Source organism: Trachypithecus francoisi, unplaced genomic scaffold (genome assembly GCF_009764315.1).
Source record: "Trachypithecus francoisi isolate TF-2019V2 unplaced genomic scaffold, Tfra_2.0 Lachesis_group5, whole genome shotgun sequence".
Lineage (NCBI taxonomy): Eukaryota > Metazoa > Chordata > Mammalia > Primates > Cercopithecidae > Trachypithecus > Trachypithecus francoisi.
Window position 1 is genome coordinate 107,977,262 of NW_022681470.1, and position 26,524 is coordinate 108,003,785.

General features: G+C 44.1%; 2 protein-coding genes across 10 annotated transcripts; one reads left to right on the top strand and one right to left on the bottom strand.

The window, feature by feature from the left end:
• Positions 1–2,018: 2,018 nt before the first annotated feature.
• On the bottom strand, positions 2,019–12,419 carry DCLRE1B (DNA cross-link repair 1B). Of its 3 annotated transcripts, XR_004434103.1 has the most exons (5): positions 11,809–12,419; positions 10,432–10,597; positions 9,425–9,607; positions 4,682–6,888; positions 2,019–2,230 (listed from the first exon to the last, which is right to left on the bottom strand). XR_004434103.1 is itself a non-coding variant. In XM_033198422.1 (4 exons), exons 1-4 carry the CDS (start codon positions 11,995–11,997, stop codon positions 5,828–5,830), a joined length of 1,599 nt encoding a protein of 532 aa, XP_033054313.1. In that variant the 5' UTR covers positions 11,998–12,419; the 3' UTR covers positions 3,925–5,827. The 3 variants fall into 3 exon arrangements, 2 of the variants coding, with proteins under 2 accessions (XP_033054313.1, XP_033054315.1); XM_033198422.1 differs by lacking the exon at positions 2,019–2,230 and having other exon boundaries at positions 3,925–6,888; XM_033198424.1 differs by lacking the exons at positions 2,019–2,230; positions 10,432–10,597 and having other exon boundaries at positions 3,934–6,888; positions 11,809–12,363.
• AP4B1 (adaptor related protein complex 4 subunit beta 1) lies at positions 3,929–22,817 on the top strand. 7 transcript variants are annotated; one of them, XM_033198418.1, is made up of 11 exons: positions 3,929–4,396; positions 12,791–12,979; positions 14,720–14,944; positions 15,708–15,838; positions 16,209–16,356; positions 17,184–17,680; positions 18,774–18,857; positions 19,636–19,739; positions 21,101–21,308; positions 21,526–21,807; positions 22,073–22,817. In XM_033198418.1, the coding sequence occupies exons 2-11, from the start codon at positions 12,867–12,869 to the stop codon at positions 22,498–22,500; spliced, it is 2,220 nt and encodes a 739-aa protein (XP_033054309.1). In that variant the 5' UTR covers positions 3,929–4,396; positions 12,791–12,866; the 3' UTR covers positions 22,501–22,817. The 7 variants fall into 7 exon arrangements, with proteins under 7 accessions (XP_033054309.1, XP_033054310.1, XP_033054307.1 ...); XM_033198419.1 differs by lacking the exon at positions 3,929–4,396 and adding an exon at positions 12,335–12,350; XM_033198416.1 differs by lacking the exon at positions 3,929–4,396 and adding an exon at positions 12,411–12,552.
• Positions 22,818–26,524: the final 3,707 nt, after the last annotated feature.

Consider the following 26,524-nt stretch of genomic DNA (forward strand, 5'->3'; position numbering starts at 1 on the left):
GGGGGATTCATTCTGCCACCTTTAGGGGGAGGCTGGGTGACCAGACCTGTTCTTATGGTCCAGGGAAGTTGCCCCAGGGTGTCGCAGCTTGGTATCCTTGATGCTCAAAGGTGTCTTCCTAAGGCTTCACATGTTGTAAGAGTTTGAGTAGTAAAGCTTTGTCATAACCACTGATGGACATGGGAGAGGAGGTGGATCGAGGACATAAAGAGATGAGAAGCAGCTTTGAAAATACCAGAGGCTGAAATCTGTGGTGATACCAGTTGTATGGTTCTTTTCTCCAGTGGTTCTGCCTTCCTTCTGCAGGAGTTGAAAAGGAGAATTCCAGGACTGATCCAAGGTTGTTGGTTTATACAGCTGGTGTGGCAGAAGAATCTAGAACCAGACCAAGCATAGTATCTGGCCCTTAGTTTACCCACAATGTTTTGAAATGCACAGCCCAGACTGCTCTGCTCTGCACACCTCTTTGGATTCTCTGAGCCTCTGATTAACCACTTGTTCTTTTGAGGTGTTTTGGCTTTGCCTTAGGATTTTACAGTTAAATCTACTCAGCACAGCATCTGAAGCTTATCATGATTTCACCCTACTCTTTTTCCATCTGTACAAATGCATCCTTGGATGCTTTAGGTAACTTGCCCTTTTGGTTAGACTTGACTCCAGGAACCTCTCCCCTAGGAAGTACCTTCATCAGCCAATCTCTCAGATTTTTCTGGGCCTGAAAGGTAGGATTAGCCAATGGCATTATCCAGAGCAAGCACTGGACATGTCAGTCACTCCTCTGTAAACAGAATTTAAGGTATGTCAGGGAGTTTAAGGTCAAACATTTTTTTTTTCTGCGATAGGGTCTTGCTCTGTTGCCCAGGCTGGAGTGCAGTGGTGTGATCTTGGCTCAATGCAACCTCTGCCTCCCTGGTTCAAGCGATTCTCCTGCCTCAGCCTCCCAAGTAGCTGGGACTACAGGCACATGCCACCACTCCCAGCTAATTTTTGTATTTTTAGTAGAGATGGAGTTTCACTATGTTGGCCATGCTATTCTTGAACTCCTGACCTCAGGTGATCCGCCCACCTTGGCCTCCCAAAGTGCTGGGATTACAGGCGTGAGCCACTGCACCCAGCCAAAGGCAAACACTTTTTCTTTTCTTCTTCTTCTTTTTTTTTTAATGTATTGGATACTCTTGTGAAGTGCTTTGGTTGCTTTATTCTATTTCATTCTCCTCCAAACCCCATGAGGTAGGCATTATTATTCCCACTCTACAAAAAGAAACTTTATGCCGGAAAGCTGAGTAGTTTGCTAGAGATTATATACACAGCGAATAAGTCACAGGATCACTATTCCAACCCAAGACATCTAACTTGAAAATGCATCTTTTCCACTATGGCCTACCGTCTTGCACATTGGGAGAATCCTAGGAGATAAGGCTGGAAGGATAGGTTGGGCCTTGTATCATGTGGACCTAAAATGTTCTGAATAGTTTGGGTTTTTGAAGGTGTATGAGCAGAGAAAATGTTCTTAGTAAGAGGTTAATTGAAGGATTTTTATCCCACCATTGAGAGGGAAATTAGAAAGCAGATGGTATGAGCCTGGATGATGGGTGGGAATTTGAAGAAATTCAGCTGATCAAAGCTTTCCTTTCCTCCTGAAGACATGTTTTCTCCATACTTTGTATCCCTGACTCCCTAAACAGCAGGCATCTGCTCTTGCTCTGGTGCTTTGTCTCCACAAAGCCTAATTAGTAGGGTGAGTGAGCTTAACCCAATTTCCTTAGCTCCTCAAAAACACACATTTCAATGAGCACATTGAGGAAGGAACAGCACAGGGGGCAAATTTTTCATCCCACACTTTCCAAAGTTGTTATAAATTAACCAGAGGACAGGACTGGTAAGATAGCCATAATACAATAGTGTAAATAATGTAAGGCACAGGCAAACCCAAGGCTAGCCAGAAGTTTTGTGTGATTGAAAGATTATTCAATAAGCTATTTATCCAGAAGAAGAACCAAGCCCAGAATCCTGGGAGCTTTTTGTGATCCAGTAGGTCAAGGATATGTTCAAAGAAGACAAAGTTACCCAGAAATGAGACAGTCAAGATGGAAGGGTAGAGCTAAATGAAAGCATTGTGGTCAAGATAAAGACAAGCTTAACCATTCTGAGAATGCCTCACAGGGAGCTGTAGACTCAGATGATTATAAGGGAGAGCAGCATCGTTCTGTTCGGGTATAGGTGGGATCCCCTGGGGAAGAGAAAGGGGAAAGCACCATGAATCTAAGACAAAACAGCTTGTGGTGTTGGTGGTGGCTGAGGAGCATGAGGGGTGGGAGGCAGCTAACACACTGACAGGTGCTCACTGATGGTAACATTGAAAATATATGCACGTGGGCTGGGCCAGGCGCAGTGGCTCACCCCTGTGATCCCTGCACTTTGGGAGGCCAAGATAGGCAGATCACCTGAGGTCTGGAGTTCGAGACCAGCCTGGCCAACATGGTGAAACCCCATCTCTACTAAAAATACAAAAATTAGCCAGGTGTGGTGGTGCACGCCTGTAATAGCAGCTACTTGGGAGGCTGAGGCAAGATAATTGAACCCAGGAGGCAGAGGTTGTGGTGAGCTAAGATAGTGCCATTGCATCCAGCCTGGGCAACAGAGTGAGACTACTTCTCAAAAAAAAAAAAAAAAAAGAAAAGAAAAGAAAAAGAAAAGAGAAGAACAAGTGGAGTCACTCATCTGTTTCCTACCACAAAGGGCAATCTGGGTCAAGAGTGAGAGATGGTCCCCCAACGCCAGCCAGGCAGATTTTTTTGTGTAATGGGACTTAAGCCACTGTCAGTCACCTTGTGGAAAAGTACAAGTTCTCCCACAGATCATCCATTAAATAACTAACGGATCTCTAGGGAACCTCCTTTTTCCCAGCACCTTCAAGCCTAATTGCAAGATCTTCATACATCTATAGGATCATCTTTAGAGCCTAAAAATAATTTAAATTGGTTATGTAAAGTATATGCAATGCAGCATTTTTATATGAGGGACTATTGGAAAATCAAATAACTGCTAATCTCTAGTATAAGAAGTCAGACATTTTTCTTTTAGAATAGTATGGAATTTTCCCATTATGAAAATGCAAACATGGCTGGGCACAGGGGCTCATGCCTGTAATCCCAGCACTTTGGGAGGCCAAGGTAGGGGGGATCACTTGAGGCCAGGAGTTCAACACCAAGACCAGCCTGGGCAACACAGTGAAACCTCGTCTCTAAAAAAAAAAAAAAATTAGTTGGGCATGGTGGTGCATGCCTATAGTCCCAGGTACTCAAGAGGCTCAGGTGGGAGAATCTCTTGAGCCTGGGAAGTCGAGGCTGCAGTGAGTTGTGACTGTGCCACTGCACTCCAGCCTGAGTGACAGAGCTAAAATCTGTCTCCCAAAAAAAGCCAAACAAATGCAAACATGCTGCCAACAACTAAATTCCTCAAAGTCTTTTGCTTCCCCTCCCCTATGTGAATGCATATAGAACCCACTTCAAGGAACAGGTGTGACACAGCTTGTTCCAAGAGTAGACGGGCTCCCTTGTTGCTAGAAGATAACGCCAATATGAGGACCCCATACCGAGAACTACCTTATCTCTCCCAGCCACCTTTGGCCACATAGAAGTGAGACAGCTGGAGGATGCTAGAGGAAGTCCGGCTAAATTTGCCCACACAGTTTAGTAAATATTTATTAAGTTAACACATGAGATGATTTTCCATGTGTTAACATGTACCGTTCTCGTGATCTCATTTAAACTTAATGAGTCTTCAAGGTATTTTAATGCTATCCTGTCTGCAGAAAAGATGGTCAGGAAACCTTTCTCGAGGGCAATTCAGCACAATTGGTATCAATAACTTAAAACTATAATCTACCTCCAGTAATTTAATTTAATAAAAATGCAAAATATATGCATAAGGTTGTTCACTGTAATATATGTAATTAGAAAAACAGTACACAAAATGTTGAATATGGGAATGGCTTAGTTAAGGTATACTCATATGATAGGGTATTATATTAATATTAAAAATGATGTTTTTGAATAATATCTAATGAGCGAAATGCTTAAGATATCAAGAAATTAAAATGTAGGCTATAAAATTATATACAGTATTATCCCCAACTTTGAAAAACATTTACATATTTAATACATCTACATGCACAGAAAAAAAAACTAAAAGAAAGCAAATCAATTAATCTATGACGAATTAAAATTTTTTCTCTATTTTTTTTTACTTTCAAAGTTTCTTTTGTTATATACAGATTAGTTTCTTTCAAGAACCAGAAGCTACAGAAAACCAACATCTGAAAGACCCATCCTGTGGCAGACATTGACCTAGGAGAATTTTACCAATTATTTGATCTCCATAGTAATCCTGAGAGGTAGGCATCTCAAGTCCATTTTACAGATGAGGAACTAGGCTCCACAATTTAAGCAATTGCTCAGGGTTACACAGATTTGAGCCTAGGCAGTGCCCACGTTTCCTGCTGCACCAAATGCCTCACCTGCTGTGGCTCCTAACAGAACACTGGTAGACTTACAACAAAGGTCACTGACAAAACAGAGCTGTGTACAGGTTTCCCAAGAGCAATTGCTTTCTGAACTCTCTATTTCTCTCTCAAAGCAGAAAACTCAAAATTTTAAATCCCCTGGACAAGAAATGGAACCTTTTTCATTGCTAGGGCTCGAGGTTCCATCTCGAAGCCGTTTTGATCCAGATGCCGAGCTCCACAAGTCTGTGCCCTCTCAGAGCCTATTCCCTCATAGCTGTGGTATCAGCTATCCTGCTTACTAGTTTGGCATTTTGTCAGGTTATGAGCAGAAGGACAGGGCAGATTGTACACCCCCACCCCTCCCTTTCAGCCAGCTGGCTCCTTGGTCTCTTCCTTGGATACTAAAACAAACAGGCTGTGTGCTCTGGCTCCCTACTCAATCCAAGGGGTGGGGGGAGCAACAAATATCCCAGCTATGTGAACAACTGGAGGCATATCTGACAACACATTTGATCTTTTGTAACTCTGCTTCAGTCAAATAGGGCCTCCAGGCCTGGGAGTCCCATCACATCCAAAGCCTTGTTGTTCAGCTGGGTTCTAGGTACTGCTAGAGAGTTGCCCAGCCCCCCAGCTGGCTCTGTTCCACATGAATCCCAGTGATACTAACTGCACATCCTCATGAAGGACATAGAGGTAGAATTTTCACTACTGTTTCAAGACCTCTTCATCACTTCCTGTTCCCTCCCAGAGGCAGAGCCAGGAAATTATTTGGATGGAGGGTCACAGCAAGTCAGGGATGTTCAGGATTGAAGCATGGAGCACCATAGTTCATAATTTTAAAAATAAACTCCCTAGAGATTTTGATCTGAGACGAGGGAGAAGGGGACATGGAGAATGGCACATGACACCACAAAACAGCAACAGGAATAACCTGGTCCTTTTTGTTTCAGACTCTTTTTGATTCAGACTCACATATGAGGATTGCATGTTCGCAGAAGTTTGAGAAATACTGGGTTGAACAAGGTTAAACAGATTAAGTTACTGTAGGACTTCAAAGAAATTTTAATTTGCTCACGTATACTCCAAAGATTTTAAAACAAAACGTATTTCTTAAACATAATCAATTATAAAATGAAGGTATTCCATAGGCACGAGGACCCCAATGAACAAGTTTTGGGAAGTGCTGCTCCGCAGTGGGCCCGTAAGAGTCTTGTAAAGATAGAAAAGCAGGCCCCCAAAACAAACTCTTTCCCACCAGCCATCAGTTACTATCTTCAAAATGGCAATGTGGGCTCAATGTTTTCCTTCTGTACTCTGTCTTCAGCAGGGTTTATGGTATTTTTCCACTTGCTGGTCAAAGCTCCTGGAAGAATACCCTGCCTGGAAAAAGTTCACTGGAGTCAGAAGGTATTTGAGTGCTAGACCCCTGAATTCACTAGCTAGAAGAGGGGTGCCCTTGCTGCTGTGGGACAGGGGAGAACCATGGCCCATCCAGGCACTCTGATTCTCTGTGGCTTCTGGACCTCCATCATCATCTCCCAAGGGTACCAAGGGGGACCCTAAACCAATTTCCTCCCTGGTTTTTAGAGAGATAAACTCTTCATCTGTAGACCTTAAGGGCACTGAAAATCCCAGTGGAGCAGTCAACATAGTCACCCTCTTTTGGGACTCACAGAAAGGCACTGCCTCGTTCCATTCTTTGCTATAGAGGTCTGGGAACAACTGCTTCTTGGTCTGCAAAGGATGGTGGGAAGGCTGCTTTTCAAGGTATGTAGGCCAGGGAGAAAGTTTCTCTTTCTGGGTCTTCTTTGAGTCTCTGTCAGCTTGAGATTGATCAGCACTTTCCTCAGGAGATTCAAACACAACACCTTGGGTTCTCGGCCTCTTTAGCCTCCTTTCTAACAGCCAGAGAAAGCTTGGTTTTCTAGAGGAAGAACTCATGTATTGCTGTACAGAGTCCGGGATCAAAGGCATGGAGATCCTGGGGCTCAGACTGTCCTGAAAGCCTCCACAGGGCTGCCGACTGACAATGGGCACCACCTGGCAAGGCTTCAGTGCTGCGACAAAGGCACAAAGCTCGGAGTAGGAGGAATGGTCAGAGTAAGGGATGACGTGGATATCAGGATGGGAGCTGTGGATTTTTCGGCTTGTGGGAAGGATAGCAATGGTAGGGTGGGTCTGGTTCCAACGCAGCATGTTGGAATGGCAGATCTCCATATGGTCTACGGCATGGATGCGGCCAGCCTTCTCCTCCACTGTGAACACATCTGCCAGGCCCAGTAGCTGTACCAATTCCAGGCGCCGAGGACTCAATACCACCCAGGTCTGAAACTCCAGGGCCAGCTGCTCCAGCAGTGATTCCTTTCCCAGGCTGTAGAGTCCTAAATAATGTTCAATGTATTGGGGAAAGTAAGAGAAGGAAGAAAATGAAGCTATTGGAAAATCCTAATAAATCAACAAAATGTTTAACAAAAATAGATACAATTCATGGAGAAATCCAGGGAGAATATCAAGGAAGAAGCGACATTTGAGCTAAGATATATGAAGGGGAATGACACAGAATCTACTCATTCATTTAGTTCAACAAAAGAGAGCATCTAGCAAGCTTCAGGCACTATGAAAACTAATAAAGAAAGCTGTTGGCCGGGCGCAGTGGCTCAAGCCTATAATCCCAGCACTTTGGGAGGCCGAGACGGGCGGATCACGAGGTCAGGAGATCGAGACCATCCTGGCTAACACGGGGAAACCCCGTCTCTACTAAAAATACAAAAACTAGCCGGGCGAGGTGGCGGGCGCCTGTAGTCCCAGCTACTCGGGAGGCTGAGGCAGGAGAATGGTGTAAACCCGGGAGGCGGAGCTTGCAGTGAGCTGAGATCTGGCCACTGCACTCCAGTCCGGGCGACAGAGTGAGACTCCGCCTCAAAAAAAAAAAAAAGAAAAATATGGTAATAATATTATTTGACTGCCAGGATGAGAAGAAGCTGGAGTGGAAGTTTCAATTGAAGGGCCCAAATAGTACTTACAGAGAAAGAAATTGAGACATTAATTTGGGTAATGGTTATGGTAATAGATATAGGAGATGTTTAATAGCTGTTCTCAGACCTTTTCTGAAGAAGTTGCAAATCCACAACCAGATTGTGAACGCCTTAATAAGAAGTACGTATTATTTATATCCACTTTATTCCTGATTAGGGTTCAAAATCTCACTCCTTGGGCACAAATGGAGCTGATTTTTCTTCTCTCTCTATATATTCCCACTTCCACCTCCCCACAGGTCCTTCCCTTCCAGACTGGGAGCCTTCCAAGTCAGAGACTACATTTTATTCATCTTTATATCCCCACTGCCTATTGGATACTTGGTACTTCGTTGGTAGAGGCTTATTACATGTTTGCAAAATTAATCAAGACTTACTATAGCATCCTCCTAGCCAGCTTTGCTTCTTTGAGAAAATTCTGCATTTAAATATTAAGAATGGTTAGGTCTTTATGAGTAGTTAAGCAATCCTGAGAGTAGAGGATATTTCTCAATCAATTTGGTAGTCACCCTGGAAGGTATATAATTTTTTCAATGCCTTTGTTTAGTCTCATTTTGAAACTCCTTTCAGAGTTGAGACACGTCCTTTTCAAATATTTATAATGGTGGCAAATCTTTGCCCTTTTGTAGACTCACAAATTTGGAAACAACCAAAAAAGTAATTTAGAACCAAATCTATTACATGTATTTATTTTATAAAACAAAAATTTATTTTCATAAACTATTCCAAATGGCAACTCCAAGAAAGAGTCCTCGACAATGTTTTATACTGTTTATAATCAGTAGAACAAGCACATAGCTGTTTTTTCAGTATACTTAATTTAAAGCACAACGCTCACTTAAATATCTATGTTCTGATAAATTTCATTCATTCATATTGAATGCTTCTGTGTCAGGCATTAGTGATATACCCATAATAAAACAAAGAGCCTGCTATAGTGGAATTCACATTCTAGCAGGGGGAGTCAGATAATAAAAAGTCCAACAAATACATATAGAATATATTGCAAGGTGATGAGTGCATATTGTCCCTCTTCTACTTAAAATCCTTCAATAGTTCTTGGTTGGGTTTAGGATCAAGTCCAAAATGGCTTAAGAGCACTACAGCTCCTCTTGCCTTTCCAGCCTCCTTGCCCACTGTGTGCCTGTCATACTGGCTGCTGCCTCTCTGTTCCACAAACACACACAGTCTCTTCCTATTTTCAATGATGCTCTTAAGGAGTTTATGCTTGTGTGTGTGTGTGTGCGCGCGCGCACATGCCTATGTGTATGTGCCAGAGGAAGTGGGTGATAGGCAACAAGCAATAGCCTATTTAAAAATGTATAGAATATATGAGTGCTATAAAAAAATGAAAAAAATGAATCGGTATAGGTGATCAGGAGTTGGGAATGGGGATGGTGGGCAGGTTGCAGTTTTACTTATTTTATTCATTCATTCATTCATTGAGACAGGGTCTTGCTCTGTCATCCAGGCTGGAGTGCAATGGCACTTACATGGCTCACTGCAACCTTGACCTCCTAGTGGACCCAGGCAATCCTCCTGTCTCAGCCTCCTGTGTAGCTGGGACCGCAGGCATGCACCACGCACCACCATGCCCAACTAATTTTTAAATTTTTTGTAGAGACAGGGTCTTGCCATGTTGCCCAAGCTGGTCTCAAACACCTGGCTCAAGTGACCCTCCCGTCTTGGCCTCCCAAAGTGCTGGGATTATAGGTGTGAGCCACCACACCTGGCCAGGTTGCAATTTTAAATAAGGTGGTCAGTGTAGGAGAAAGTGAGAACTGCACAAAGATATGAAAGCACAAAGATATTTAAGTGAGAACCCTTAAATAACCTAGTTCACTATATACAGGTGACAGGAAACTGAAAGGAAACAACTCACCAATCTTTATGTTATGTTGTGGGTGTTTTCGAATGAGCTGGACAATCTGGTGGGCAGCTTCTTGTCGGGAAGGAAGAACCAGGGCTGGGTTGCAATTGGTGTTGTCTAGGTATAAAGTATGGATCTGTTTCCCCAGTGTCAGGGCTGGCTCCTTCAGCATAGATGGTGTGTATCGAAAATCACCTAGAAGAATATGTATATGGGGGCAGAAGGTCAGAGACAAAAAAACAGAAGACAAGCCTCTCCTACCTCCAACAATAGATGGGGGTATGCTTACTAGTCTGTGAAAAAACTATTATGTAGCCTGGCACTGAACTATGCAGTATAGCTGCATGGTTTCTTTGTTGAAATGTCTCCATCCTGCTCCTGTTTTTCAATTACTCTTCACAAGGTTTGGACCCTTAGAGTGGGAAATTGGCTGGGCGCAGTGACTTACACCTATAATCCCAGCACTTTGGGAGGCCGAGCCAGGTGGATCACCTGAGGTCAGGAGTTCGAGACCAGCCTGGCCAACGTGGTGAAACCCGGTATCTACTAAAAATACGAAAATTAGCTGGGTGTGGTGGCGGGCACCTGTAATCCCAGCTACCTGGGAGGCTGAGGCAAGAGAATCACTTGAACCCAGAAGGCGGAGGTTGCAGTGAACCACCATCACACCACTGCACTCCAGCCTGGGTGACAAGAGTGAAACTCCGTTTCAAAAAAAAAAAAAAGAGTGGGAAATCAGTTGAGATAGGGTCACTATGCTCATATGTGATGAAGTTAGAAGGCCTTCAGCGCCTCCAGACTTCTATTGAGTTAAGGCTGCTCAAGAAAAGTCTGCCAGGTGTGGTGGCTTGTGCTGATAATCCTAGCTACTGGGAAGGCTGAAGCGGGAGGATCACTTGAGGTCAGGAGTTTGAGACCAGCCTGGGCAATATCGCAAGGCCCCAGTCAATACATTAAAAAAAAAAAAAAAAAGTAACATCTAGTCTGGAGAAGTCACTGGGATTCCTTGAGAGGCCCACCTGTGTAGAGGATGGTTCCAAAATATCCTTCAAAGAGAAACATGACAGAACCAGGACAGTGATTGGCATCGAGGAGGGTTACAGTCATGGTCTCTCGTCCAATTTCATCTAGGGGTAATACATGGCTCTCACCAATCTCCAGGGGTTGGATCCATTGCTTAGATACCTGAGAAAACAGTTAGTCATCCCAGTGACCACGGACTCCCCTCCCTGTTACTTCCCGAGGTCAGGGACGATGCCTTACATGAATCAGGAAGGCTGACCAAATCCTGAGTCACTGGGCGCAGAAGCTGTAATGGGGATTCCCAAGCAATCTGCCCTTCCTCCTTCCACTCTCCATCCCACCCTTTGTACAACTTAATTAAGAGTTCAGCTGGCTGGGCGCGGTGGCTCACGCCTGTAATCCCAGCATTTTGGGAGGCCGAGCCGGGAGGATCATGAGGTCAGGAGATCGGGACCGTCCTGGCTAACACGGTAAAACCCCATCTCTACTTAAAAAAAAAAAAAAAAGTGGCGGTCGCCTGTAGTATCAGGTACTCGGGAGGCTGAGGCAGGAGAATGGCGTGAACCCGGGAGGCGGAGCTTGCAGTGAACCGAGTTGGAGCCACTGCCCTCCAGCCTGGGCAACAGAGGGACACTCCGTCTGGGTGGGGTGGGGGGAGAGTTCAGCAACCAGTCTAGTCAGCAATTTTCAAACTTACTCCTGATCTTAATATCTTGGAGACTTAAGGGTGGGGTGGGGAAGAGAGCTGGAGAACTACCCAGCACGTTAGGTGGATTCTTAAGATAAGGCAAGTTCAGGCGGGGCGTGGTAGCTCCCGCTTGTAATCCCAGCACTTGGGGAGGGTGAGGCGGGCGGATCGCTTAAGGTCAGGAGTTTGAGAACAGCCTGGCCAACATGGTGAAACCCTGTCTTCACGAAAAACACAAAAAATTAGCTGGGCGTGGTGGCGTGCGCCTGTAATCTCAGCTACTCAGGAGGCTGAGACAGGAGAATCTCTTGAATCCGGGAGGCGGAGGTTGTAGTGAGCCGAGATCGTGCCACCGCACTCCAGCCTTGCAGCAACAAGAGCGAGACTCCGTATCAGAAAAAAAAAAAAAAAAAAGGCAAGTTTGGGAAACATCAGCCTAGCTTATGTATAAAGGTAGCAATAGTTTCCTTGGCTGGACTAAAATACCTCCTCAACTTAGAGCTAAATATCTCAAGTTGGTCACTTGGAAACCACGTTCCTATTCTGGGTTAAAGATGCATTTTGGGGTTCAAACAACTTCCGCATCAGTCTTCGTGGCCCCCATTCTATGACTCAAAGAATGACAGGTCGAAGTCCCAACCCAGATGCCTGGACCAGCTCTCGGAGACTGACTCCAGCCCCATACCTGTAGGTGACGATGCAAGAGGTGGGCTGTAATCGGGGAGCAGTAGAGGGGTCGGGCCCAGGTGCTAGACAGGCCCACGGTGTGGTCCGAGTGCATGTGAGATAAGAAGAAGAGCCGTGCGGTGCCAGCCCGACGCAGGCTCCAGAAGTCCACTGCAATGGGCGTATGGGGGATCAGGACCCCATTCATGGTGGCAGGGTTGGAGTCACCAGTGGGATCTTCTCCGTCGGGGCAGGGCTCCTGCGTGAGTCTTCCACAAAGGCGCCAAGATAAAAGTCATGCTGGGGCAAGAACAGGGCCAGATACCCTAAGGGAAAGAGCCCAGCAGAGGAATAAGTCACTAGAGTGGGCAGAAAAAGGAAGTGACAGTGCCGGCGGGAGCCCAAAGAGCGGAGGGCGCTCGACACTCCCAACTGCGCGGGAGCTGAGGCCAAGCCGGGCACTCAAAGCGCGCGCTGCTGGGAGGAGACAGGCCGAAGTAGCCGATTTCCGATTGCCTGCCACAGCACCACCAGAAGGAGCGGCGCGGCTGCGCCTGGAGGGTGAGAGGTTGGGGGAAGGGCATCCTAAGGTCGGAGTCGGGACCACGCTCAGCCTTTGCTCGCTGGGATACCGGCAGCGCGCTTCTGTTTGGTCTCTTGACAAGGGGGCGGGACTTCCGCAGAAAGGAAGATTGGGCCTATCTCCGATGAGAACGGCTTGAAGGCGCAAGAAAGGCTGGAACTGGAGAGGGAGGGGTCTGCGGTCAGTCGGACGCGGCGCTGGAAATCCGGCGGACGGCCTAGTGGTAGCGGGAGCGATCTGTGGGCGGGGCGAACGGCCTGCCGGGCGAGGGTAGGGCCTGAAGAGCCCAGGGTGGGGCTCGCGGGGTCGCGGAGGGCGTGGAAGTGTGTCAGGGCCAGGGTGCCGGCCCTACGGAAGCCGAGCCTGAGGCGAGATTTCGCCTTTAGTGTTTTCAGTGACTCATATTTCCTTTACTCAGACTCCCACATCAAGACGAGAAGGAGTCCACGAGTTACCGTGGGAGATGTGGGAGCTGCCCTGTGACTGTTAGGAAGATGCCGTACCTTGGGTCCGAGGACGTGGTGAAGGAGCTGAAGAAGGCTCTGTGCAATCCTCACATTCAAGCTGATAGGCTGCGCTACCGGAATGTCATCCAGCGAGTGATTAGGTATCACCTAACTCCCGTCGCGTGCTGTTTGCTCCCTTTGCAATCCCCATCAGGGCTCACTGGCCCCAGTCTCTCTGAAAGGGTAAATTAGCTTTCACACGTGGCAATTATATGGTTCGGTCTTCGTCCTGCTGCTTTGGAGTACCATCTCAGTCTCTCCTCTGCAGCATCTTTTACTCACCTGGGTAGTTTCCTCCATATCACAGGCTTGAACAATTACTGCTAACTCCTGGATCTATAATATAGCTAGTACAGACTTCTTTTTTTAGCTTCAGACCCACGTATCCCACTGCCTGCCTGGCATTTCCGCGTGCATGGTTTATCAAAAGTATGTCCGAAATAGCACGGACATTCTTCCCTCTTCCTCAAACCTGTTCTTCGGCTTACATTTGTGTTGATGAATGCCACCAGCAGCCGACTATGCGTGGGAGCCAACCTTGAGGACACCCGATCCCCACTTCTCATGTCAGATGGTTTGAATTCATGATTTTAAATATCCACCCTCTCTTGTTTATTGGCATTGTTGTTCTGGTCCAGGCCTTCATCACCAAAGCAATTGCAGCAGCTTACTAGTAGGCCACCTTGCCTCATTTGAGACAGAATTTTTCTATTATACAAATCTGAACACATAACTCTTGCCTACAGCTATGGTTCACAAACTTTACTATGCACAAAAATCCCTTGGGGTGCTTTTTGTCATCCAGTCCAGGGATTGATTCTGATTTCAGTAGGGTGGGAGGGAACCCAGGAATCTGTATTTTTAATAAACATCTGAGCTGATTCCAGTAGGAGACCAGTTTGAGAAACAATGAAGTCCAAACTTACCACAGCACCCAAGGAACAAGCTGTTAATTCAACTACCTACAGACTCAAAAAAATGTATGCCGCTCCTGCTCATGTTTACATACCTCATACCTTCTATTACATCTATTACATTTGTCTAGTGAGCTCCTGCTCATTCAGGTAAAGTGTTACTTCCTCTGTGAAGAAACATTTTCTGACTTCCTGCCAGTGTTAGACCTCTGAATCCCCTCTGCGCCTTGTACAATACTTCTGTTTAAATACTTATCTATCATACCATAATTAACGGTATTCTTATCTGGCTCATTAATAGATTTGAAGTTCCTAGAGGTCTGAGACCACGCCTTCTTCAAGATTATGTCCCAAGAGCATATCCCTGGATGTAAAAGTTGAATTTCACCAAAGTACTAGGGATTCAATAAGTGTTTGTTGAGGCTGGGCACGGTGGCTCACGCCTGTAATCCCAGCACTTTGGGAAGCCAAGACGGGTGGATCACCTGTAGTCAGGAGTTCGAGACCAGCCTGGCCAACATGGCGAAACCCTGTCTCTACTAAAAATATAAAAATTTAGCCAAGCGTGGTGGCACATGCCTGTGGTCCCAGCTACTCAGGAGTCTGAGGCAGGAGAATCATTTGAACCTGGGAGGCAGAAGTTGTAATGAGCCGAGATTGTGCCACTGCACTCTAGCCTGGGTAACAGAGCAAGACTCCATCTCAAAAATAATAATAAGTGTTTGTTGAATGAATAGAAGAATAATGTTTATTGCAGGCCTATAGTATGAAGTACTGTGTGATATAATAGACAAGGTAATCCTGGCCGCTACCCTCTAAGAGATCACAAGCTAGTTGGGTAACCAGGAGATATGTAAGTAAAACTCCCTCCATTGTTAGTTGGGGATTTTGCATTTTACTTCTTTCTGTCATGTGCGTTGGTTTCAGGTACATGACTCAGGGCTTGGACATGTCTGGTGTTTTTATGGAAATGGTGAAGGCCAGTGCCACTGTAGATATTGTCCAGAAGAAGTTGGTTTATCTGTACATGTGCACATATGCTCCCCTGAAACCAGATCTGGCTCTCCTGGCCATCAATACGCTGTGCAAAGACTGCTCAGACCCCAATCCAATGGTGCGAGGGCTGGCATTACGGAGCATGTGTAGCCTCAGGTGAGTACCGTCTTCTCTGTCTGGTCCTAAATGGCTGATGAATTCAAGAGATCACGGGGTAGATTTTTAAAGAGGATAATTTATTTGAGCTCCTTAATACTGGGGAAAACATTATTGTACCCTGAACTTAGATTTTCAGCCACTGCTTTGGCTTAATAACCTATATCATATAATTTTATTAGAGGGAGATTTTGATTCTCACTCTAAGTAAAATAGTCCTCAATTTTGGTTAAATATCTCTAAACAATTATGTGTATATATTTTTTTGCTGCCTGTGCATCATTATTCCAAATGAAAAGTCAAATTAGGCTGGGCGCAGTGGCTCATGCCTATAGTCCCAGCACTTTGAGAGGCTGAGACAGGAAGATTGCTTGAGCTCAGGAATTCGAGACCAGCTGGGCAAGATGGTGAGACCCTATATCTACAAAAAATTAAATGGGCATGGTGACACGCACCTGTAGTCTCAGCCACTAGAAGGCTGAGGCAGGAAGATGGCTTGGGCCCAGGAATTAGAGGCAGGGGTGAGCTATGATTGGGCCACTGCACTGCAGCCTGGGTGACAAAGTGAGACCCCATCTTGAAAAAAACAAGAGAAAAACAAAAACGTCAAATTATGGCTTTTTAAGCTTAATAGAGGCTTTCTGCAATTCTTCATGATCTGATGGGTGTAGCATCTACTAAACTCTCTGTTAGGTGAACAGGGGCTGATGTATGTCAAAATTAGTATTTCCGAATCTGGCTGACTCCAGGATGTGTTGCTTAGGATGCCTGGTGTGCAGGAGTATATACAACAGCCTATTCTCAATGGTCTGCGGGATAAGGCTTCATATGTCAGGAGAGTGGCAGTCCTTGGATGTGCCAAGATGCATAATCTTCATGGAGACTCTGAAGTAGGTAAGTTCAGTGTAAGCCATCATGGTCAGTGTGCCTCCATTATGTATAACTTTATAAAAGATTATGTAGCTTTGGTAGAAAATAATAATGTGGCCCCAGTTCTATATATGTCTCTTTAAGTAGGATGCAGGGCTTGGTGTCTTCTGGAGATGAGAAGTCCTTTCTCTCGGGCCCCAGTTAGATCCTTTGTATTAGCTGCTTAAAACAGTCTGGACATGGCAGGTTTTTTTTGCCTTGCACTTTAGTATGGCCTTTGTCATTTTTGTAGCAGAGAAGTTCAACTTTGTCTACTTGGAGCTATTACTCTGGCTACATCCCTGTTACTCTGAAGCTTTTCTTCTTTATCTAAGAACTTTGTTCTTTTTTATAGATGGTGCCCTGGTAAATGAATTATACAGTTTGCTGCGTGACCAGGATCCAATTGTAGTTGTGAACTGCTTGAGGTCTCTAGAGGAAATTCTGAAACAGGAAGGAGGCGTTGTCATCAATAAGCCCATTGCTCACCATCTCTTAAATCGGTTTGGATGCTTCAGTGCTCTTTTTATTATGAGATCTGCGTCCTTGTGGGATCTTGTTGATGTATTGAACAACTTATGTGAGGTAGAAAAGAAAGTTAACCATTATTATTATTATTTGAGACGGAGTTTTGCTCTTGTTGTCCAAGCCGGAGTGCAATGGCACTATCTCGGCTTAGCGCAGCCTCCGCCTCCTGGCTTTAAGCAATTCTTCTGCTTCAGCCTCCCGAGTAGCTGGGATTATAGGCATGCGCCACCATGCCCGGCTAATTTTGTATTTTTAGTGGAGACAGGGTTTCTTCATGTTGATCAGGCTAGTCTCAAACTTCCGACCTCAGGTGATCTGCCCACCTCGGCCTCCGAAAGTGCTGGGATTACAGGCGTGAGCCACTGTGCCCAGCCAGTTAACCACTATTAACTCCCTCACATTTCACTAAGAGAATTTCTTTTATTTGCCTTAGTTTCCCTTATTGATATAGGGAAATAGAAATATACTATGGGAATAGGTTCTACCCTTTTCTAGTCATTACGTCCCCCAAACTAAGCCATTTATAGTGTCTTAAAATGTCGGGAACCTGTACCCAGTGTGTGCTGATCATGTCTTTGGTCTTAGAAGTGTGCATTTGTATTAATAGCTCATCTTGGAATTTTAAGCCTTTTTTGTGTAAACTTTAAATAGTACACGAAACGAATGATTTAATTATGGCACAGCCTATTTTTAAGAATTCTCCCTTTGTTATGATGAACAACCAACTGGTCATATGGCAGTGGCATGGAAATTGCCCTAATTTTGTTGCTAAAATAGCTCTTTTGTTTTCTTTTTTGGATAGAATGTCAAAACTAGACCAGTGGGGCCAGGCTGAGGTATTGAACTTTCTGCTACGCTACCAACCCCGCAGTGAGGAAGAACTATTTGACATTCTCAATCTGTTGGATAGTTTTCTCAAGAGCAGTAGCCCAGGTGTGGTGATGGGAGCTACCAAACTTTTTCTGATCTTGGCAAAAAAGTTTCCCCATGTACAAACCGATGTCCTTGTACGGGTCAAGGGACCTTTGCTAACTGCCTGTTCTTCGGAGAGCCGTGAGCTCTGTTTTGTTGCTCTTTGTCATGTACGCCAGATCTTACATAGTTTGCCAGGTCACTTTAGCAGCCACTACAAAAAGTTTTTTTGCTCCTACTCGGAGCCCCACTACATCAAACTACAGAAAGTGGAGGTGCTGTGTGAGCTGGTGAATGATGAGAATGTGCAGCAGGTGCTAGAGGAGCTTCGAGGGTACTGCACGGATGTGTCTGCGGACTTTGCACAGGCTGCCATCTTTGCCATAGGTAGGTGTCTGCTTCTTTTCTTTCTTGAGAATCTAGACCAGCCAGCAAGAAAGCTGTGGTTAGAGGAACCATAGAGAGCAAAGGGCATGAATCTTGCTTCAGAAGCGAAGTACTATGCACTAAATAATTGGGTCAGTGACTACAAACAAGGGGGAAGTGAGTTGTTTTTTTTCTTTTTTTTTTGGTCAAGATTGGTGTTGCCATATCTTCCAGGATGGAGAATACAGGTAACTCAAACTACAATACTTAAAATTTTTGTTGTCTTGTATCCAAAATGCTTTCCTATACATCATCTTACCACAGTCTCATGAGACAGTCAGGAAAAGTAGACAAATGTCATTAACTTCATTTTAAAGATGAAGAAACTCAGACACAAAAACAATTATCAAGTTGCCAAAAGGACATACAGTTTTAGAAATGGGACTAAAATGCAACTTTCCTGACTCAAAGTCCTATGTTAATCCACCAGTCGTTTATTGGGCTTCTACTATGGGCTATGTATTGTGCTGAATGTAGACCAACACAGAATAATTCCTAAATCTTACAGACTTTTTCATAGTACCCTGTCTGGAATTTAAAAGGCTGGAGTGACTCAAAAACTGAAAACAGCTGTTGAGCTAAGTTTTGAAAGATTTCAAGTATAGGAGGAGGAGGAACCCTCATATTTGGAATAAAACATGGTTATTTTAGGGGCGGAGAAGAGGGAGCAAAGAGGAGACTAGAAATCCTTAGGAGACTGCTGTCAAGTGTCCCCCACAAAAATACTCCTTTGCGAGTGTGCTGCAACAAAAAGCGTGCCTCATATCTGGCTGCCATGTAAATACCTTTGTTACTATAAGTTTTCAGCCTTGTTTAATGGGGAATTGTTTTGCTATGAGCTTTTAATTTTCTAGTAGTCAGTGAGAAAAAATGATTTTTACCAAAGTTCCTTTATAGCAAACTTAATATTCTTAGTTCATCAAAGAATGATTTTTTTTTTTTTTTTTTTTTTAGGTAGTTCTGTTTCTTTTGTCTTTGATTGGTGGGAGATGATTTTAGATTGAGGTGCTAATATTTCACTTAGCAGTTTTCTCTTCTTTCCCTTCTTTTGTAGGTGGCATTGCCAGGACTTACACAGATCAATGTGTTCAGATTCTAACAGAATTGCTGGGTCTTCGACAAGAGCACATTACCACAGGTAATGCTTGCCTTTTTAGGATTTTTGATTTTTTTGTCAAGTGCCTGGCTTATAGTAGTTGCTCAAAACATGTTTGTTGTTGAATGATAATATAGAGATTTGAACTTTTCCTTGCATCATCATCTGTTGCTGTTAGAGAAGCATAGGGTCTATCGATCTAATAGGATATTGAGTCTTTAGGCTGTCTTGAGTCTATAAGGCTGTACTATAGACAATGAAGACTACTAGGATGACCTTGCTTGATATTTCACCAATTTTACTTCTCCTTTTGTTTTATGGCAGTATGCCATAGGCAGTGGCTTCCAGGGTTGGGACTAGGGTAAGTCAAGCAAGATGCCTAGGATGCAAAATTTAAGAAGGCACTCAGACTTAGGTTCCTGCAAGAGTCAGTCCTGCATGTGTTCTTCAAGTTTGAACCCTAGGCACCTCACTTGCTTTATCATTTTCCCAGGCCTGGTGGTTCCATTTATACTGTCTTTAGTGTTTCATTCAATAGCAATACTACCCCACACACATTTGCCTATGGCTTTCCATTTTACAAAGTGCTTTTTCATACATTAGTTCATTTATCCTCACATCAATCTGATAAGAGCAATATACATTCAAGAAATTATTGCTCATTTCATTACATTTCTTAGATAACCATTGACCACACCTCCAAAACCCATTTTATAGAAATCCAACTAGAACCATGAGTCTGAATACATGACTGTTTTTAAGATTCCTCCCTACCTGGAGGCTCTAATCCTGTGCTCTTGTACCCTGACCTGTATTGTAGTGGTGGTGCAGACTTTCCGAGACCTGGTTTGGTTGTGTCCTCAGTGTACTGAAGCTGTGTGTCAGGCCCTGCCCGGCTGTGAGGAAAACATTCAAGATAGTGAGGTAGACTGTAATTCTCCTTTACTTCTAGGTAGAGGGAGAATGCTTGAAACCCTGCCCTTTGAAATAGAATCTAATTATTCTCTCTACCCTGTGTTTGAAGTGGACACTCTTCGAATTGATTGCCACTTTAGATTCTCTTTTGGATATAGATGGCATATAAATTATAAAAACAAGATTTATCTGACGGTTTTTATTACAAAACTCTGATACCATTGTTCTCTTGAACAGTTTTGTTTTGTTTTGCTTGAGATAGAGTCGCCCAGGCTGGAGTGCAGTGGCGCGATCTCGGCCCACAGCAACCTCTACCTCCCAAACTCAAGTGATTCTCCTGCCTCAGCCTCCTGAGTAGCTGGGATTACAGGTGTGCACCACCACGCCCATCTAATTTTTGTATTTTTAATAGAGTTTTGCCATGTTGTCTAGGCTGGTCTAGAATTCTAGCCTCAAGTGATCCACCCACCTCAGCCTCCCAAAGAGCTGGGATTACAGGCCTAAGCCACCGCGCCCGGCCTGTCTTGAACAGTTTTGAGTCAGAGATTTAGACCATGGAGTTTTTAGCTAGAATGAGAATTAGAACCATTTGTGAAATTTTTACAAAGATTTGGACGTAATCACAGGTCTACTGACTTAAATATTCAGGGGTGGTGGACCTAGACAGATAACTTTTTTTTTTTTTTTGAGACAGAGTCTAGCTCTGTTGCTCAGGCTGGAGTGCAGTAACGCCATCTCGGCTCACTGCAACTTCTGCCTCCTGGTTTCAAGCAATTCTCCTGCCTCAGCCTCCCGAGTAGCTGGAACTACACGCGTGTACCACCACGCCTGGCTAATTTTTCTATTTTTAATAGAGACAGGGTTTCACCATGTTGGCCAGGCTGGTCTCGAATTCCTGACCTCAGGTGATCCACCCTCCTCGGCCTCCCAAAGTGCTGGGATTACAGGCGCAAGCCACCGTGCCCAGCTGACAGATACATTTTTAAGAAGCTTCACAGATGAATCTGATGTGCACTCTCGGTTAGTAACCACTTCTGTGAAAATTTTAGAGAAATTCTTCAAGCAACTTCCACTGGAACACTAAACCCCAATAGGGCCAGGGGCCCCAAACCTGAGGAAACCTTATTTATTGCTTAATCCAACATAGGCTATGAAAGTTTTGAGTTTCCTCTTGTGTATTAGAATTTCATTCCTATTTGTTATAGAGAGTATAGTATAGTAGGGGGAATCGGTAAATTAAATGAAGTAAACTAAAGATTATACCTTTTCTGCTGGCACTAAGCAAAAAGCAAAACTAGTGGCTGTCTACTATCTCCTTTGTTTTAGACGGTCAAGTGTTGAGCACTTGCTCTTATTCCTTTATTCTCTAGGGGAAGCAAGCACTTATTTGGCTACTTGGTGTCCACGGGGAAAGAATTCCTAATGCTCCTTATGTGTTAGAGGACTTTGTTGAGAATGTGAAGTCGGAAACATTTCCAGCTGTTAAGATGGAGCTTCTCACTGCTTTGCTGCGCCTTTTCCTCTCTCGACCTGCTGAGTGCCAGGACATGCTGGGACGTTTGTTGTATTACTGCATAGGTGGGTTTTGCAGGAGGAAATAGTGCTTGCCGTGACCCATAGTAAAGATTCTTAATAGCTTTCATTGTTTGGTGAGTCATGTCTGGGACCCAAGAAGAAAATGTTAATGCTTCCTAGGGTTTCCTCTCTCCTTCGTTTTTTTCTCCTATTATGGTTGGCACAAAAGTAGGAGGAAAGTGGTTTTGTTTTTAATGGTCAATCTGTTGTCTTACCTCAGAGGAAGAAAAAGATATGGCTGTACGGGACCGAGGTCTTTTCTATTATCGCCTCCTCTTAGTTGGCATTGATGAAGTTAAGCGGATTCTGTGTAGCCCTAAATCTGACCCTACTCTTGGACTTTTGGAGGATCCGGCAGAAAGACCTGTGAATAGCTGGGCCTCAGACTTCAACACACTGGTGCCAGTGTATGGCAAAGCCCACTGGGCAACTATCTCTAAATGCCAGGGGGCAGAGCGTTGTGGCCCAGAGCTTCCTAAAACTTCATCCTTTGCCGCATCAGGTAAAAACAGTCCTTACATTAAATCTTGTCATGATAAATCTTTACCTTTTCAATGATTGGTGGAAAGTAGAGTATCCTAGCACTAAATCTCAGACTGTTGTCTGAATTTGAAGCATTTGTGAACAAGAAGGAGGTTCATCATTGGTTATTTCAGCCATTTATCCAAAGATGAAAGTCACATTGTGTACATTTGGGAATTTGGGTAAAAAACTTAGCTCCTACAGATTAAGAGTATCTTCCACACAAGTTTTCTGTCTCTTTTTAGGACCCTTGATTCCTGAAGATAACAAGGAGAGGGAACAAGAACTCCCTGATTCTGGAGCCCTCATGCTAGTCCCCAATTGCCAGCTTACTGCTGAGTATTTTGAGAAAACTTGGCTTAGCCTCAAAGTTGCTCATCAGCAAGTGTTGCCTTGGCGGGGAGAATTCCATCCTGACACCCTCCAGATGGCTCTTCAAGTAGTGAACATCCAGACCATCGCAATGAGTAGGGCTGGGACTCGGCCATGGAAAGCATACCTCAGTGCCCAGGATGATACTGGTTGTCTGTTCTTGATAGAACTGCTATTGGAGCCTGAAAACTCAGAAATGCAGATCTCTGTGAAACAAAATGAAACAAGAACCGAGACACTGAATAGTTTTATTTCTGTATTAGAAACTGTGATTGGAACAATTGAAGAAATAAAATCATAACAGATTCTTGTTGCTTGTCCAGAGTAAGATGAATAACTATTACAATTTCTTAGTCTTTCTTTTTAGAGCTGCCAGTAAGTCCAGATAATATCAGATACAAAGGAGAGTGGAAAATCTAGAAATCAGGATTCTTAAGTTTTTGGCCAAAGAACATTGATTCATTCCTTTCATTCCTATTGGCAATTGACCCCACTTTTCAATGATGATGTTGTAAAGGTTAATGTTGGTAAGGGAATGGGGTAAGGATGGGATTTGGATTATTTCCTAATCAATTTTAGGAATTGTGTTAGTAATTAAAGATGGCTGATGTGTGGAAACTGACAGGGGTCATCATTTATAGGGGTCATCTTTTCTTCCCTGGATTATTATAGCAAATTGCTAACTGTTCTCATATTTCCAATCATGCTTTTTAGGCCAGATTCCAAAGTCCTTAATGTCATCTAAAGTACCTCTTTGGTGTCAAGTCTTGCCACTCCCAAAATGCCTTCTCTTCTGGCAGAAGCAAACCATTTGCATTGTAGTTCCCTGTATACACCAGCTTCTTTCACCTCTGTTCTTTAAACCTGCTTTTATTGTCTAGAACATTTTTTCACCTTCATATCGTCTTGAATTAACACCTTGTCTGTCTTTCAGTGTTCAGCTCACTCATAAGCTCCTTCAGGAAATTTTCTTTAACCCTCACTGCCTTCATTAGGGATCTCCTTCAAGCTGTGAAAGTAGCCAGAGCATACCTCTAGCAGTAGTACTGTAATTGTTTTCTTGTTGCTTGTCCTCAATTTTTCTTCTGTTCTTATCTGACCACATTTTGTACATTGAAGCAACTTATGGCAAGAACAAATCTAATAAAATGATGGTAAAATATAAATAAGACTAGCGAATCCAGAATGGGAAAAATTAAAATACCAGTTAAGACCAGCTGGGTTAGGGATGGGGAAATACATAAATGTTCAGGCTGTTTGGGCCTATTAGGTGATATAGTTGAGCCTTGATTTGTCTCTATAGGCGATTTAGCAGTCATAAGGGAAACAGTTATAATTGTCATCAGAGAGGAAGAAACATTGATTTCTAAAATAAATTTACATGTAGTTTCACATAGGTGGTACTAAGATATGTGCAAGATCCTATGAGAAGTTAATAATGGATTTCACATGACTGTCTTACAGTATTCTTCAACAAAAGCAGAGAGCATGACGTTAATATAGAGCTTAGATTGGGTGCAGTTGTTCACACCTGTAACCCAGCACTTCAGGAGGCCAAGGAGGGAGGATTGCTTGATGCCAGGAGTTCAAGACCAGCCTGGGCAGCATAGTGAGACCCTGTGTGTAAAAAAATTGAGTTGGCCAGGCATGGTGGCACATGCCTGAAATCCCAGCTGCTCAAGAGGCTAAGGCAGGAGGATTGCTTGAGCCCAGGAGTTCAAGGTTATAGAGAGTGGTGATCACACCACTGCACTCCAGCCTGGGTGACAGAAGGAGACCCTATCAAAAAAAAATAAAAAAATAAAAAACATACAAAAAAGTAGGCCAGACATGGTGGCTCATGCCTTTAATCTCAGCACTTTGGGAGACCAAGGTGGGTGGATCACTTGAGGCTAGGAGCTTGAGACCAGCCTGGGCAATGTAGTGAGATCCCCATCTCTACAAAAGTAAAAAATTAACCAGGTGTGGCAGCATGCGCCTGTAGTCCCAGCTGCTTGGGAGGCTGAGGTGGGAGCACTGCTTGAGCCTAGGAGGTCGAGGCTGCAATAAGCTATGATCACACCACCGAACTCCAGCCTGGGCTACAGAGCAAGACCCTGTCTCAATAATAACAACAACAACAACAACAACAACAACATGGTGCTTAATGAAGGCATTTCTTCAAGGACTTAACATGATCCAAGTATATAGCCTTTATCATCCAGCTTAATTCAAGGATTTCTACTATCTAGATACATAGATGAACACATACCCTTCAGAAAATTTTCCACCTATCACTTCTCTCAATTAGGCTCTTTTTTTTTTTTAATCTGAGACAGAGTCTTGCTGTGTCACCCAGGCTGTAATGCAGTGGTGTGACCTCAGCTCACCGCAACTTCCACATTGTAGGTTCAAGCCATCCTCCTGCCTCAGCCTCCCAAGTGGCTGGGACTACAGGCATGCACCACCATGCCTGGCTAATTTTTGTATTTTTAGTACAGACAGGGTTTCATCATGATGGCCCAGGCTGGTAACTCCTGACCTCAGGTGTTACCCAGCCTCAACTAGGCTCTTAATAGGAGTAGATAACAAACAGTATTGAATCTTCTGGTTAAGAGCCTGGGTTTTGTGGGTTGTTTATTGAATGGTCTTCCCCATTGAACAACTTTTTTTTTTAAACGGAGTTTTGCTCTTGTTGCCCAGGCTGGAATGAATGGCACGGTTTTGGCTCACTGCAACCTCCGCCTCCCGGGTTCAAGCAGTTCTCCTACCTCAGCCTCCTGAGTAGCTGGGATTACAGGTGCCCACACCACACCCAGCTAATTTTTTGAATTTTTAACAGAGACAGGGTTTCACTATGTTGGTCAGGCTGGTCTCAATTTCCTGACCTCAGGTGATCCACCTGCCTCGGCCTCCCAAAGTGCTGGGATTACAGGCATGAGCCACTGTGCCTGGCCTGAACAACTTTTAAGAATGATTCTCGCCGGATGTGGTGGCTCATGCCTCTAATCTCAGCACTTTGGGAGGCCAAGGTGTGTGGATCACCTGAGGTCAGGAGTTTGAGACCAGCCTGGCCAACATGGTGTAAACCCCATCTCTACTAAAAATACAAAAATTAGCTAGGTGTGGTGGCGGGCACCTGTAATCCCAGCTACTCGGGAGGCTGAGGCAGGAGAATCGCTTGAAACCCGGGAGGTGGAGGTTGCAGTGAGCCAAGATCGTGCCATTGCACTCCAGCCTGGGCAGCAAGAGCGAAACTCCATCTCAAAAAATAAAAATAAAATAAAAAAAAGAGTGATTCTCTCTTTCCTTTTATTTCCATAGTGCTTACCACATAGCATTACTCAGTAAATCTTTATTGAATGAATGGCTCTATATAATTAGATTCTGATGTGTTTTGGGATTGATGTTTGAAATGAGTTTTACGATATTGTATCAACTATATGGAAAATAATGGAATTTCTTCTAGGCCAGGATTTCTTAAAAGTGGCAATACTGATATTTGAGGCCAGATAATTATTTGTTGTGAGGGGCTTTCCTCTGCACTGTAGAATGATTATTAGCAGTATCTCTGGCCTCTACCCACTGGATGCCACTAGAATCCTCAGTTGTGACAACTAAAAATGTCTCTAGACATTGTCAAAGTTACCCTGGGACAGGGGGCAAAATGGCCATTACTTGAGAACCACTGATTTAGACCATGGATCCTCAGTGGCAGGAAAGGGAGGGATTAGAACAGCTTCAGAAGTGCATTTTCTGTGTTTTTATGGTTCAGTTAAATGGTGAATGTTTACATACTAGGAGAAATAAAATTGAAGTGCTGCCAATTCGAAGTGTAGCAAGGGGCTGGGCGCAGTGGCTCACACTTGTAATCCCAGCACTTTGGGAGGCCAAGGTGGGTGGATCACAAGATCAGGAGTTCAAGACCAGCGTGGCCAACATGGTGAAACCCTATCTCTACTAAAAATACAAAGAATTAGCTGGGTGTAGTGGTGGGCACCTGTAATCCCAGCTACTCGAGAGCCTGAGGAGGGAGAATCACTTGAACCTCAGAGGCGGAGGTTGCAGTGAGCCGAGATTGCGCCACTGCACTCCAACCCAGGCGACAGAGTGAGACTCCATCTCAAAAAAAAAAAAAAAAAAAAAAAAAAAAAAAAAAGTGTAGCAAGGGAACAGGATGCAGGTGGTGGAAACTGAGTAAATTGATTGACTTTTTAAAATTAAAGACTATAACTGAAAAGTTGATCTAAAGAAAATTAGGTATGACTAAGCAACTGAATAAATGAAAATACTAAAGTGATCCCAACTATTGGAGCTTTTAGAAGACTATGTTCTACTTGGTTGCT

Excerpts from the sequence above, each read along its gene's own strand:
- DCLRE1B (XM_033198422.1), bottom strand. The coding sequence starts at position 11,997 with ATGAATGGGGTCCTGATCCCCCATACGCCCATTGCAGTGGACTTCTGG. Across the intron at positions 10,598-11,808 it reads TCTTGCATCGTCACCTACAG|GTATCTAAGCAATGGATCCA; the intron begins GTATGGGGCTGG and ends CTGTTTTCTCAG. Across the intron at positions 6,889-9,424 it reads ACAACATAACATAAAGATTG|GACTCTACAGCCTGGGAAAG; the intron begins GTGAGTTGTTTC and ends AACATTATTTAG.
- AP4B1 (XM_033198418.1), top strand. The coding sequence starts at position 12,867 with ATGCCGTACCTTGGGTCCGAGGACGTGGTGAAGGAGCTGAAGAAGGCT. Across the intron at positions 16,357-17,183 it reads GCTCACCATCTCTTAAATCG|AATGTCAAAACTAGACCAGT; the intron begins GTTTGGATGCTT and ends TTTTTTGGATAG. Across the intron at positions 18,858-19,635 it reads ACAAGAGCACATTACCACAG|TGGTGGTGCAGACTTTCCGA; the intron begins GTAATGCTTGCC and ends CCTGTATTGTAG.